Source organism: Schistocerca nitens, chromosome 2 (genome assembly GCF_023898315.1).
Source record: "Schistocerca nitens isolate TAMUIC-IGC-003100 chromosome 2, iqSchNite1.1, whole genome shotgun sequence".
Taxonomy (NCBI): domain Eukaryota; kingdom Metazoa; phylum Arthropoda; class Insecta; order Orthoptera; family Acrididae; genus Schistocerca; species Schistocerca nitens.
This window is the reverse complement of record NC_064615.1, coordinates 771,620,828-771,634,875: the sequence shown is the minus strand read 5'-3', so window position 1 is coordinate 771,634,875 and position 14,048 is coordinate 771,620,828. Positions and strand designations below refer to the sequence as shown.

At 46.7% G+C, this 14,048-nt stretch overlaps 1 protein-coding gene across 4 annotated transcripts in view; it reads right to left on the bottom strand.

Moving 5' to 3' along the window:
• The window catches only part of LOC126237019 (ras-like GTP-binding protein RhoL), a 342,104-nt gene that overhangs the window by 241,224 nt on the left and 86,832 nt on the right, over window positions 1-14,048 (bottom strand). Inside the window, exon 1 of one of the 4 annotated variants that reach the window (XM_049946755.1) lies at window positions 12,362-12,540. The exons of 2 other annotated variants lie outside the window; for them this stretch is intronic. In XM_049946755.1, coding sequence (XP_049802712.1) covers window positions 12,362-12,364 — 3 coding nt within the window. In that variant the 5' untranslated portion in view covers window positions 12,365-12,540. Of the gene's footprint in view, window positions 1-12,361; window positions 12,541-14,048 lie in introns of those variants that run through there. One more of the 4 variants, XM_049946756.1, reaches the window with a different exon arrangement.

Sequence of the window (14,048 nt, the reverse complement as noted above, 5' to 3'; positions counted from 1 at the left end):
CCATTCTATTCAATACCTCCTCGTTAGTTATGTGATCTACCCATCTAATCTTCAGCATTCTTCTGTAGCACCACATTTCGAAAGCTTCTATTCTCTTCTTGTCCAAACTATTTATCGTCCATGTTTCACTTTCATACATGGCTACACTCCATACAAATACTTTCAGAAACGACTTCCTGACACTTAAATCTATACTCGATGTTAACAAATTTCTCTTCTTCAGAAACGCTTTCCTTGCCATTGCCAGTCTACATTTTATATCCTCTCTACTTCGGCCATCAGTTGAGGATGCTCAATTCGAAGAAGTGACAGGTACTGCATATATGCAATGAAACGACGGTAGTATAAAGAAAGAATTTAAAGATTTCGTTGCCGATGAAAGAGCAAAAAAAGTGTAGGTGGCAATGAAAGAGCTCTGAGGCGTCTTGTTACGGTCCGCGCGGCTCCCCCCGTCGCAGTTTCGAGTCCTCCCTCGGGCATGGGTATGTGTGTTGTCCTTAGCGTAAGTTACTTTAAGTTAGATTAAGTAGTGTGTAAGCTTAGGGACCGATGACCTCAGCAGTTTGGTCCCTTAAGACCTTTTTTTAAAAAATATATATATGAAAGAGCAAAAAATTCAACGATCGACAGATGGAATTATTTGTTCTATACATAAAAAAGCACTTTGTCATAATTTGCAGGCCCGGAGCATGTGAAAATCGGTAGTACGAACAGTAAAATTTCTGAAGACGCACACATTATTCCATTGTCTATTGCAACCGTTTTCAGTGGAACTGAACAAGAAGTAGGGAAAGTTTATATGCTAGTGCAAAGTACGCTGGTTAAGTCAAGGGGGCATGACTAGAACCATTTTTCGATTTAAAACTAGCTATTGTTGAATTTATGACGGAAAAAGAGGTGCAAGAACGAAAATTAGAACATCCCGAATGGATTGCAGATTTCGCAATCTATGTGAAATTGACGGCACACTGCTCGCAGTAAGACGTTGCAAGATAACTTCTTTCTGATTTGATGGGGATACAATTAGAAGGAAAATTGCGTTGTACAAGATATATATTCTGACAATGACAGTCCAATTCCCTAAGCTCCGTGGCGTTAAAGAAAGCGCGACATTTGAAGAATTCACTGTGGTCTTGAAAACATTACAAGGGTAGTTTTATAAAGGTTTTGAGGACACTGTGAATCGTACATCTGTTTCCGAGCTGTTTTTGATATCTTCGCCGTTTCAGTTGAAAGAGCCCCTACACATATGCAGATGTAACTGACTGATCTGCAAGGTAATTCATGTTTTAATGGCAAACCTTTTTACGCTAGAACTATCCAAGGTGTCTGCACTGCTTTCCTGAGGAAGAGTTTCCAAGTCTCTATAATGAGATTGAAAAAGTGCTACAATATTTCGTTGCACATATTCATGTGAAAGATCTTTTTTCGATTATGAAACTAAATAAATTACTATTACGTGACAACGTCAGTGCGAAATTTGGTGAAATTGTTCGAATCTGGCTGTATGCTGCCAGTTTGTACCAGATAAAAATTATGTCTTCCCTGCGCCAAAAATTATCAAATAACACTGAAAACGTTGAGAAATATGAAATATAAAACCGAGCAGTATTCAGTGTGACTGCACTGTCGTTTAACCCTTTCAATGCCTCTGTCTACAATTGTGTACATTAAATTTTATTGTGGTCTAGCTGCACCAGAAGTATTTTTTCCCAATGGAAACCTGAGGTACAGGTTTGTGAATGTCCAACGTTTCATTATGTGAAAGTGCTGCCTACTGTCGGGTATCACTCTGAAAATATCAGCAAGTCAATGTAGCAATGCGCAGCAGCCCGTGACCACCAGAATACACGGATGTGATTGGTTTGCTGTATTCCACTGTATGACTGAATGTTGCTATTTTGCATGGTAATTACTGAATGGTGATTTTATTATTTATTACAAGAGACAATATATGGTAATTAGTTATTTTAGTCCATTAAATGAAGAAAAGTGTACAAACTATGTTTTGAAAACGGGTACATACATTAAGGCGCCAAAGAAACTAGTATAGGTATGCGTATTCAAATACAAAGATATGTGAACAGGCAGAATACGGCGCTGCGGTCGGCGACGCCTATATATAAACAACAAGTGTCTGGCGCAGTTGTTGATTGGTTACTGCTGCTAAAATGGCAGGTTATCAAGATTCGAGTGAGGTTGAACTTGGTGTTATAGTCGGCGCAGCAGCGATAGGACACAGCATCTCCCAGGTAGCGATGAAGTGGGGATTTTCCCGTACGACCATTTCACGAGTGTACCGTGAATATCAGGAATCCCGTAAAACATCAAATCTCCGACATCGCTACGGCCGGAAAAAGATCCTGCAGGAACGGGACCAACAGCGACTGTAGAGAATCCTTGAACGTGACAAAAGTGCAGCCCTTGCGCAAATTGCTGCAGATTTCAATGCTGAGCCATCAACAAGTTTCAGCTTGCGAACCATTCAACGAGACGTCATCGACATGGGCTTTCGGAGCCGAAGGCCCATTCGTGTAACCTTGATTTCTGCACGAGACAATGCTCTACGGCTCCTCTCGGCCCGCCAACACCGACATTGGACTGTCGATGAGTGGAAACATGTTGCCTGGTCGGACGAGTCTCCTTTCAAATTGTATTGAGCGGATGAATGTGTACGGGTATGGGGACAACCTTATGAATCCATGGACCCTGCATGTCAGCAAGGGACTGTTCAAGCTGGTGGAGGCTCTGTAATGGTGTGGATCGTGATATGGAGCCCTGATGGATCTAGATACGACTCTGACAGATAACACGTACCTAAACTTAAAATTACCAAATATGCAGCAACCAGTCGCAAAATCATGTTCTGTTTTGCGACTGGTTGCTGCATATTTGGTAATTTTATGTTTTACGGTCGCTGCATAACTTGGGAACCACATGGAGCCCACCATTCATACGTACGTAAACATCCTGTCTGATCACCTGCATCCATTCATGTCCATTGTGCATTCCGACGGACTTGGGCAACTCCAGCAGGACAATGCGACAGCCCACACATTTAGAATTGCTACAGAGTAGTCAAGGAACACTCTTCTGAGTTGAAACACCTCCGCTCGCCTCCAAACTCCCCAGACGTGAACATTATTGAGCATATCTGGGATGCCTTGCAACATGCTCTTCAGAAGAGATCTCCACCCCCTCGTACTCTTACGGATTTATGGACAGCCCTGCGGGATTCATGGTGTCAGTTCCCTCCAGCACTACTTCAGACATTAGTCGCCTCCATGCCACGTCGTGCTGCGGTGCTTCTGCGTGCTCGCGGGCACCCTACACGATATTGAACAGGTGTGCCACTTTATTTGGCTCTTCAGTGTATTTTTGTATGAATCTTGCATCTAAAATAATTACTATATGAGGAAAAATTTTACTTCCTCCAGCAAAAGTTCAGATCTGAAAGGGTTAAGCCCGGACTGTAGGGCAAAGTCAGGTGACCAGGAACTTTACGGCATCACCTCTCCTACACGCACGGCACAGCGGACACACCAGGAACCGCGGTGTTGGCCGTCAAATGGCGCTAGCTGCGCAGCATTTGTGCACCGCCGCCGTCAGTGTCAGCCAGTTTGCCGTGGCATACGGAGCTCCATCGCAGTCTTTAACACTGGTAGCATGCCGCGACAGCGTGGACGTGAACCGTATGTGCAGTTGACGGACTTTGAGCGAGGGCGTATAGTGGGCATGCGGGAGGCCGGGTGGACGTACCGCCGAATTGCTCAACACGTGGGGCGTGAGGTCTCCACAGTACATCGATGTTGTCGCCAGTGGTCGGCGGAAGGTGCACGTGCCCGTCGACCTGGCACCGGACCGCAGCGACGCACGGATGCACGCCAAGACCGTAGGATCCTACGCAGTGCCGTAGGGGACCGCACCGCCACTTCCCAGCAAATTAGGGACACTGTTGCTCCTGGGGTATCGGCGAGGACCATTCGCAACCGTCTCCATGAAGCTGGGCTACGGTCCCGCACACCGTTAGGCCGTCTTCCGCTCACGCCCCAACATCGTGCAGCCCGCATCCAGTGGTGTCGCGACAGGCGTGAATGGAGGGACGAATGGAGACGTGTCGTCTTCAGCGATGAGAGTCGCTTCTGCCTTGGTGCCAATGATGGTCGTATGCGTGTTTGGCGCCGTGCAGGTGAGCGCCACAATCAGGACTGCATACGACCGAGGCACACAGGGCCAACACCCGGCATCATGGTGTGGGGAGCGATCTCCTACACTGGCCGTACACCACTGGTGATCGTCGAGGGGACACTGAATAGTGCACGGTACATCCAAACCGTCATCGAACCCATCGTTCTACCATTCCTAGACCGGCAAGGGAACTTGCTGTTCCAACAGGACAATGCACGTCCGCATGTATCCCGTGCCACCCAACGTGCTCTAGAAGGTGTAAGTCAACTACCCTGGCCAGCAAGATCTCCGGATCTGTCCCCCATTGAGCATGTTTGGGACTGGATGAAGCGTCGTCTCACGCGGTCTGCACGTCCAGCACGAACGCTGGTCCAACTGAGGCGCCAGGTGGAAATGGCATGGCAAGCCGTTCCACAGGACTACATCCAGCATCTCTACGATCGTCTCCATGGGAGAATAGCAGCCTGCATTGCTGCGAAAGATGGATATACACTGTACTAGTGCCGACACTGTGCATGCTCTGTTGCCTGTGTCTATGTGCCTGTGGTTCTGTCAGTGTGATCATGTGATGTATCTGACCCCAGGAATGTGTCAATAAAGTTTCCCGTTCCTGGGACAATGAATTCACGGTGTTCTTATTTCAATTTCCAGGAGTGTAGATTCGGAGAAAACTCGAAAAACTGGAATCTCGATGGTTGGACGAGAACTTGATCCCCTGTGCTCTTTCATAGGAAGGAGTCCAGTATGGCTCCACGCAAGCCTGAGATCTGAGAAGACTCGGGTTAGTCACAGGTTCTCACAAATGGCTCTGAGCACTATGGGACTTAACTTCAGTCCCCTAGAACTTAGAACTACTTAAACCTAACTAACCTAAGAACATCACACACACATCCATGCCCGAGGCAGGATTCGAACCTGTGACCGTAGCAGTCGCGCGGTTCCGGACCGAAGCGCCTAGAACCGCACGGTCACCGCGGCCGGCACAGGTTCTCAGAATTAGACCGCTTGGCGACTGGACAATATGGCCATTGGTGGCGTTACGTCGCTGCGGGAGGAGAAGTCGGGTGCGGCAGTACACCGAGGAGCGTCGCTGCCGCTGCCGCCGCCAGCTGGCGATAAGGCGCGCCTCGCCTCGCCTTGCCTCCCCTACTGATAGCGACGGCGGACGGCACAGCCAGTCGGCCGGACAATGGCGGACTCTGCGCTCCCTCTCTGGAACCTGCCCGCTCGAGGCTAATTACTGCCTGCCTGCCTGCCTGCTTCCGCTATGCCACTGCCACTGTCTGCTGTCAGCAGCAATATCTCTCTCCTCTCTGCATTACTAAGATTAGGTTACTCGATGGCCAGGGTCGCACTTAACATCTGCAAACCCATAGGCAAACGTGTTGTCAACCGATAGGCTGTACGTATTGTGACGTTTTATGACAATTAGCTCACAAAAACATTTCAGAGTAACTTTCGAATTAAAAATATATACTCAACTTCTGAGGTGAATCTTCCAGGCAGTTTAAAACGGTGTGCCGGGCTGAGACTCAAACTCGGAACCTTTACCTTTCGTTGACAAGTACTCTACCGACTGAACCACCCAAGCACGACTCACGACCTACCCTAACATGACTAAGCCACCCACCCTAACAGTTTAAGGAAAATGTGAAGAAATGCACAGGTGTTACTGTCGCTACTGAAACAGAAAATCTAGTGGGGAGAAGGCTTTGAAAGGAAAAAATTTATTACTTTATACTTTATCACTGAACACATATGCCCAAATTTTTTGCCGTTTCTGAAGTTTTCAAGTTCATTGTATAAATCCAATTGGTAGTATTTGTCTATAGTATTTAATACGCGAAAACAGTTTTTAAATTCCAGGAAAGGATTCGCAGTGTCATTAATGTGGGGTCCACCGCTGACTTGGAGAAATTCGTGTGCCTATAGCAATATTTATGTTGAAGTTCAATATCTTACCAGTACAGTCACCTTTGACCTCAGTATAAACATAGCTCTGTAGTTTGTGTCATAGACTAGGAATATGTGTGGCGTGAGCATTCAGAACTTTTGTTGCCAATATTACGGCCTGCATAGTCACTTGAGTTTGTGCTACCTTCTGTAAAAAGTAAATGTTTTTCTTTTCACGTACCGGTGTTTCGATCTGAATTCGTTGCAGCAGGAATTACTCGCTGTTGTTGCTACTAATAAAAAAATGTGTAAAAATAGAAATACATAATGTTTCGGCCATTTTCTAAAACTGTAAGAGAACGTTTTACATAAGCCACATGACGTTTACCACCTGATGATGTCGACATGCACAGTACGTTACGCTCACTCCTTAAATAGGCCCATGTCTTCTGTGGGCGTTAGTCTATAAGCGATGTTATTATTTTTGTTCACTGTTCAATATGTCAGAAGTCGGAATGTATTTTCGCACCATCTGTAAGAAACAGAATATTTCATTGAATATTTGTCATGTAAAAGTACAAATTGTAGGAGTGTAACTGACGGAAAATTTCTCTCCAGATTTTCGTCATCTACCCTCACCAGAAAAAAAAAAACATCGTATCAGTGTATCAGTGTTATGTGTAGCAAGCAGGAGATCCCGGGTTCGAGTTCCGGTCAGAACAAACATTTTCAACTGTCTCCGTTGATATTTATCAACGCCTATAAGCATCTAAAGGTCTGGATTTCACTGTGATTTCATTCTTCGAGAGCTGCAAAATCACCAATGGTATCTGTTCTGTCGGAAATGTCCGAAAGAATGTTTAGCAATGGATTGACACCAGATAATGTTACTCTCCTGCAGGAGAGCTTCTGTGAAGATGTAACTTCTTAAATTTTCCCGGCGTATTTCATCTTCTAATAATTTTCGAGTGTGCAGCCGGATCCTGTTGACATTCTGACTCGGTATTCCGGCCCTGAGACGTCCGGCCATCTTTATGTGAGCAGACAACTACCGAAGAGCCCAGGTGCATTCACGGTATTTATGCCGAATTTCACGCATGCGAAATGTGCTAATCGACGGGGTCATTAGATATTCAAAGATCAGACCATCTCTCACTTCCACCACCGAGGGCAGCACATACAACTCGGCTGTTCCGCGAATGTCTTAACCTGAAGCACGCGCCGAAAGACGCCAGCATATTTCGCATGCGCGAGATTCGGCATAAATGCCGTGAATGGACTTGAGCTCTTTAGCAATTATCTACTCACCTGAAGATTGCCGGACGTCTCTGGGTCGATATATCGTGGCAGAATGTCCACGAGATCCGGCTGCACACCCGAAAATTATTAGAAGTTCATGCGAAGTTTGCCGGCCGCTGGTGGCCGAGCGGTTCTAGGCGCTTCAGTCTGGAACCGTGCGACCGCTACGGTCGCAGGTTCGAATCCTGCCTCGGGCATTGATGTGTGTGATGTCCTTAGGTTGGTTAGGTTTAAGTAGTTCTATGTTCTAGGGGACTGATGACCTGAGATGTTAAGTCCCATAGTGCTCAGAGCCAAGCCTGCGAAATTTGGAAGGAAAGCGATGAGGTGCTGGCTGAAGTAAAGCTGCCAGGACAGGTCGTGAGTCGTGCTTGGGGAGCTCAGTCGATACAGCACTTAGCCACGAAGGACAAACAACCCAATTTCGAGTCTCAGTCCGGCACACAGTCTTAATCTACCGGGAAGTATCATATTAGCGCACATTCCACTCCAGAGCGAAAATTTCATTCTAGTAACTATTAATGTTTATTATTCAACTGCATATATTTTATCATTTATAATTTAATGAAACGATAAGAATTAAAACTCAAAAGAACTGAGTTCAAATTATTCAACATGATAAACAGTGATTAAAAAGACTCACATAGTGCTAAAGGTATTACTGCTCAAACTACAATAATAGTTTTTATAATTATATGTCCGGTAACCACAATCTGTTGACTTATGGGCCATTGAACCTCTTCAGTTCACAGTTTGGATTTTATTTATAAATGTTCAAATGTGTGTGAATTCCTAAGGCACCAAACTGCTGAGATCATCGGTCCCTAGACTTACGCATTTAAACTAAATTAAACTAACTTACGCTAAGAACAAGACACACACCCATGCCCGAGGGAGGACTCGAACCTCCGGCGGGAGGGGCCGCGAAATCCGTGACATGGCGCCTCAAACCGCGCGGCCACTCCGCGCGGATTTTATTTGTAAATGAGGCGGGATTCGCAAGAGATAGTTTGGTAAACTGCCACAATACGCATGTCGGGCAGATCCAAATCCTCCAGCAATCATGGAGGTGAGGAATCACGATCGTTTCAGCAGCAATGTAAGAGCAGGAATTGTCGGTGACAGACTGATATGGTCAATTTACCAAACAGATCTGTGGATCGCCGGTTTCTGTGTGATGATTTAGCAGCGCTAATGGAGAAGTTTACCGTTGCAGAAAGACAGCGACTGCAGTTTCTGTACGACGGGACACCACCCCATTTTTTATGGATTGTGCGACAGTACCTCACCGCAACGTTGCATAGGCGACTCACTGGTTTAGGTGGTCCAGTAGCGCGGCCTGCCCCGTTCACCGGACCCGCTGGATTTCTAAGGGGATAGCCGTGTGGTCTGTAAGCCCAGGAACCGAAGACCTCAGCAGTTTGGTCCCGTAGGAAGTTATCAAAAAATTTCTGTGGTGACATTTAAACGCATTGGTGTGTGTCAAACCCAACGACATTGTGCAGACGTTACAGGCGCGTGTCACCAATGCGTGCGACGCATTCCAAATGGAGCCAGCTGTATGAACTTTTCCTCTAGTTTTGATCATTACTACCTCCTGTAGGAATATATTTCAGTTTCATTAAACACCCTCTATGACCAACCACATTTTACAAAAAAGAACGAAAGTTGAGATTCATGTCAATGGAAAATATCTGTGGTTCAGTTTTAAAAATAGCGCATTACCAGTATTACAAAATATGAGTTTTAGGTAACGCAAGTCCAAATGAAATATATCAGCCATTCAAATCTAGCGCGGCCTCACCGTAGGAACCATCTCAGCGTTCACTTTAAGTGTTACCAGGAAATATATGGAAGTCTAAACCCTGCTCCTCCCGAATGCAGGTCTAGTTTGTTAACGAATGTGCGGCCGCAGCTCACTACCAAGCTACAGGTATTGTCTGCAGAAAATCGTTTTAATGCGCGTAGTTTAAATTGTTTCTTTTCCGTTTAGTTAACCACTACCTGATGGTGCAATATACAATGAGTACTTACGCTTCTGGAATTGCCTCTCATTAACAATGTATTATGCTTCCACTATTTAGCGTTTGCTTTACTTCGCCGGTCACTGAGAACAAAGCGTGCAGAACAGCGCGGAGAACAACCGATAATATTGAACGCTGCTACATTCCTCCCGGTTTAGCTGTAATAAGACGTCAAATTCTCCATAAACCGCAGTTCTCTAATGGAAATCGACAAACATTTCCAAGAACCCGGTCACGCGCTCAAATTGCATTTCTCGGGTGACCCAGAGGCAGCGTACTCAGAACGTTTCGTTTGTATTCAGAGTGCTACAGAATGAATTTTTGCGTACACTTGTATACTGGTTCAAATTTTATTGCAAACGAAACAAAACAGAAACTTTATACCAAACTAAAAAGAAAAACAGAATTTAACCTTTCGTTCTTATTGCGGCACCAATAATTCTCCTGTGTCACTGAATACAGTTAATAGTAAAATGCGTTGATATAGTTAAGCATTGTCAGCAGAACGACATATTCAAGTTTCAGCCTCTTTGTCGAGTGCACTCTGCAGACTCAAATATTTACAAGATGTGGGGCACCACCGGCATAAAATACATTAAACTTCATGACTTCAAGTTTAAGAAAATAATATTGTAATAAGAGCACAATTTCATCCGTTTTGGATTTCTACAGAACGTCATGACTGTAAAATACACTCCTGGAAATTGAAATAAGAACACCGTGAATTCATTGTCCCAGGAAGGGGAAACTTTATTGACACATCCCTGGGGTCAGATACATCACATGATCACACCGACAGAACCACAGGCACATAGACACAGGCAACAGAGCATGCACAATGTCGGCACTAGTACAGTGTATATCCACCTTTCGCAGCAATGCAGGCTGCTATTCTCCCATGGAGACGATCGTAGAGATACTGGATGTAGTCCTGTGGAACGGCTTGCCATGCCATTTCCACCTGGCGCCTCAGTTGGACCAGCGTTCGTGCTGGACGTGCAGACCGCGTGAGACGACGCTTCATCCAGTCCCAAACATGCTCAATGGGGGACAGATCCGGAGATCTTGCTGGCCAGGGTAGTTGACTTACACCTTCTAGAGCACGTTGGGTGGCACGGGATACATGCGGACGTGCATTGTCCTGTTGGAACAGCAAGTTCCCTTGCCGGTCTAGGAATGGTAGAACGATGGGTTCGATGACGGTTTGGATGTACCGTGCACTATTCAGTGTCCCCTCGACGATCACCAGTGGTGTACGGCCAGTGTAGGAGATCGCTCCCCACACCATGATGCCGGGTGTTGGCCCTGTGTGCCTCGGTCGTATGCAGTCCTGATTGTGGCGCTCACCTGCACGGCGCCAAACACGCATACGACCATCATTGGCACCAAGGCAGAAGCGACTCTCATCGCTGAAGACGACACGTCTCCATTCGTCCCTCCATTCACGCCTGTCGCGACACCACTGGAGGCGGGCTGCACGATGTTGGGGCGTGAGCGGAAGACGGCCTAACGGTGTGCGGGACCGTAGCCCAGCTTCATGGAGACGGTTGCGAATGGTCCTCGCCGATACCCCAGGAGCAACAGTGTCCTTAATTTGCTGGGAAGTGGCGGTGCGGTCCCCTACGGCACTGCGTAGGATCCTACGGTCTTGGCGTGCATCCGTGCGTCGCTGCGGTCCGGTCCCAGGTCGACGGGCACGTGCACCTTCCGCCGACCACTGGCGACAACATCGATGTACTGTGGAGACCTCACGCCCCACGTGTTGAGCAATTCGGCGGTACGTCCACCCGGCCTCCCGCATGCCCACTATACGCCCTCGCTCAAAGTCCGTCAACTGCACATACGGTTCACGTCAACGCTGTCGCGGCATGCTACCAGTTTTAAAGACTGCGATGGAGCTCCGTATGCCACGGCAAACTGGCTGACACTGACGGCGGCGGTGCACAAATGCTGCGTAGCTAGCGCCATTCGACGGCCAACACCGCGGTTCCTGGTGTGTCCGCTGTGCCGTGCGTGTGATCATTGCTTGTACAGCCCTCTCGCAGTGTCCGGAGCAAGTATGGTGGGTCTGACACACCGGTGTCAATGTGTTCTTTTTTCCATTTCCAGGAGTGTATTTTTTAAAATTTCCTATGATGTTTATTTTTAAAAAAATATTACTAGTTTGGAATGGATAACAACTCATTTTCTGACGAGTGAAGCAACCTTTGATACAACTTTTGTTCAACAAGTACATTACCTTTCCATCACACTTCAGTCCGGAACCACGCACGCTGTTGCTACGGTCGCAGGTTCGAATCTTGCCCCGGGCATGGATCTGTGTGATGTCCTTAGGTTAGTTAGGTTTACGTAGTTCTAAATCTAGGGGACTGATGACCTCAGACGTTAAGTCCCGTAGTGCTCAGAGCCATTTGAACCATTTTTTTCCATCAGAGAAAAATGAAATGGTATTAAAAATCTGAACACATGCGAGGAAAATAAAATCAGATAGGCTTCAGAAACTTGCGCGTCATTGTTTCACGTACATGCAGATATGTATCCTTTTCTTCTACCTTTTTTTTCTCGTCAACATTCGCTCAGATCACCAGCTACCCGCGCTTCCGGTTTTCTCGCGGTTGAGCGGTTATTAGCACGATCTGCTACAGGAATTTATGCATCAACGCATGCGTTAGCTGAAAACCGGTTATTTACACGCGTGAAAATTATGTTAATAAACAACAAAACAAAAGTGACTGACTCTGCTGTTCTAAACACACATAAAATTAGAACATAGTTCCTAAAATTCCACGCGTATTTTGCCGTGTACAGTATTCGGTTTCACCAAGAATCGTATTGGCTCATCGATAAATGACGTACGGTAGGTGGTCAGTAGGCTCTTTCATATGACGCCTTCGCTGCACTTCTTTCTGCCGGATAACAATTCATAGATTAACACGCACGAGTGTCGAAAAACTTACCATGTCGCTTTGCACTGTCGACGGAGGCTACACGAGCATGACGTAATGGGAGCGGCTGTCACGACAGGCCAATTAGCGCGCCGCACCGTATCGCTGAGGAATGTGTCCGGCCACTTGCGACCCGCGGGAGCGTCGAGAGGCCTACTGCGCCGCTCCGGAGGCTACAGGCTACTGCGCGCGAGGCGTGGGCAGGCCGCAGCCGGCGGTCGCCTGCGCGCATGCGCGGCTCGGTAGCAGGTGTCTGTCCGCCGGAGCGCCACAAGCCGCGAGTCGCCAGCCGATGCCATTATGTCACTCGCCTTCAACAGGGCGACGCCCGAGACTTTGCGCTACAGCTTCCGACTTTTTCTCATCTCTGCGAGACCAGCGGTTGGTCCTCCTAGCCTCCTATGTTGATTTTTAAATCTTCTGAACTTGAGTCCTACGACTTTTTAAATGCACCGGGTAGTTATAATTAAAAAGCAGCTACTGACGTAAGTTGCCGTGTGAGCTGTTGGGAAGTACTCGGTGGAGTGAGGCGGCACATTTTTCACTACAGGGTGCAATGAATACACAGAACTGCCGATTTTGTGACACCGTTAAGCCGTGTGTTATGCACGAAGAGCGGGCTGTCACTAGCCATATGTGACGGTGTAATGTGGATTCACAAGCACCTTTATTCTTAGACGAGAATACTCCCAGAGGGCCTGTTGGTGCACGTGACGTCTGTAAGTTATCGAGACCTCCCTGTACAGTATTCTGTGATTCCTGCCTTGGGAGAGCGCAGTTGTGTCGAAAGCACTGTTTTCGTGCAAGATGAGACAACACCTATGTCGCTCGCCCAGTGGAAGATCTGCTTAAAGCATCCCTTCACAAACGTGTTATTTCCAGAGGTTTTCCAGATGCACGGCCTGCAAGATCACCTGATCTAAATCCATGTGAGCTTTGGCTACGGTGATATACGAGACGTGTTTTTTAAGTAAGTACCGTTTTGAAATTTAAAAAAGACGTGCTAAGATATCTCAATAATTTTATTTTTACATGAAAGCCTGTACCTTACTCTACGCCGGCCTGAGTGGCCGAGCGGTTCTAGGCGCTGGGTCTGGAACCGCGCGACCGCTACGGTTTCAGGTTCGAATCCTGCCTCGGGCATGGATGTGTGTGATGTCCTTAGGTTAGGTTTAAATAGTTCTAAGTTCTAGGAGACTGATTACCTCAGCAATTAAGTCCCATAGTGCTCAGAGCCATTTGTACCTTAAACTACGCACTGACGCCGTTACAGTCTCATTCTTCCTTGTTTAGGTTGTGTACTGATACCTCCGATAATCGTGAGTCCCGCCGACTGTGAAGTACGGGCTATTATAAAATTTTTATTGCTAAAAGCCTAAAAGCGATCGATATTCATCGTGAGATCTGTGCAGTTTACGGAGAAAACATTATGAGTGATGGAATGGTTAGAAAGTGGGTGAGAGCATTTAAAGATGGCCGCACAAATGTGCATGATGAATAACGGAGTGGGCTTCCTTCGATCGTTAATGAAAGTTTGGTGCAGGAAGTGGACAATAAGGTGAGAGAAAACAGACGTTTTACGATTTCCTCCTTCCGGGACGACTTTCCTAATGTTTCTCGTAGTGTTTTGTATGGCATTGTGACCGAGCACTTGAATTACCGAAAATTGTGCGCACGTTGGGTACCGAAAATGTTGACG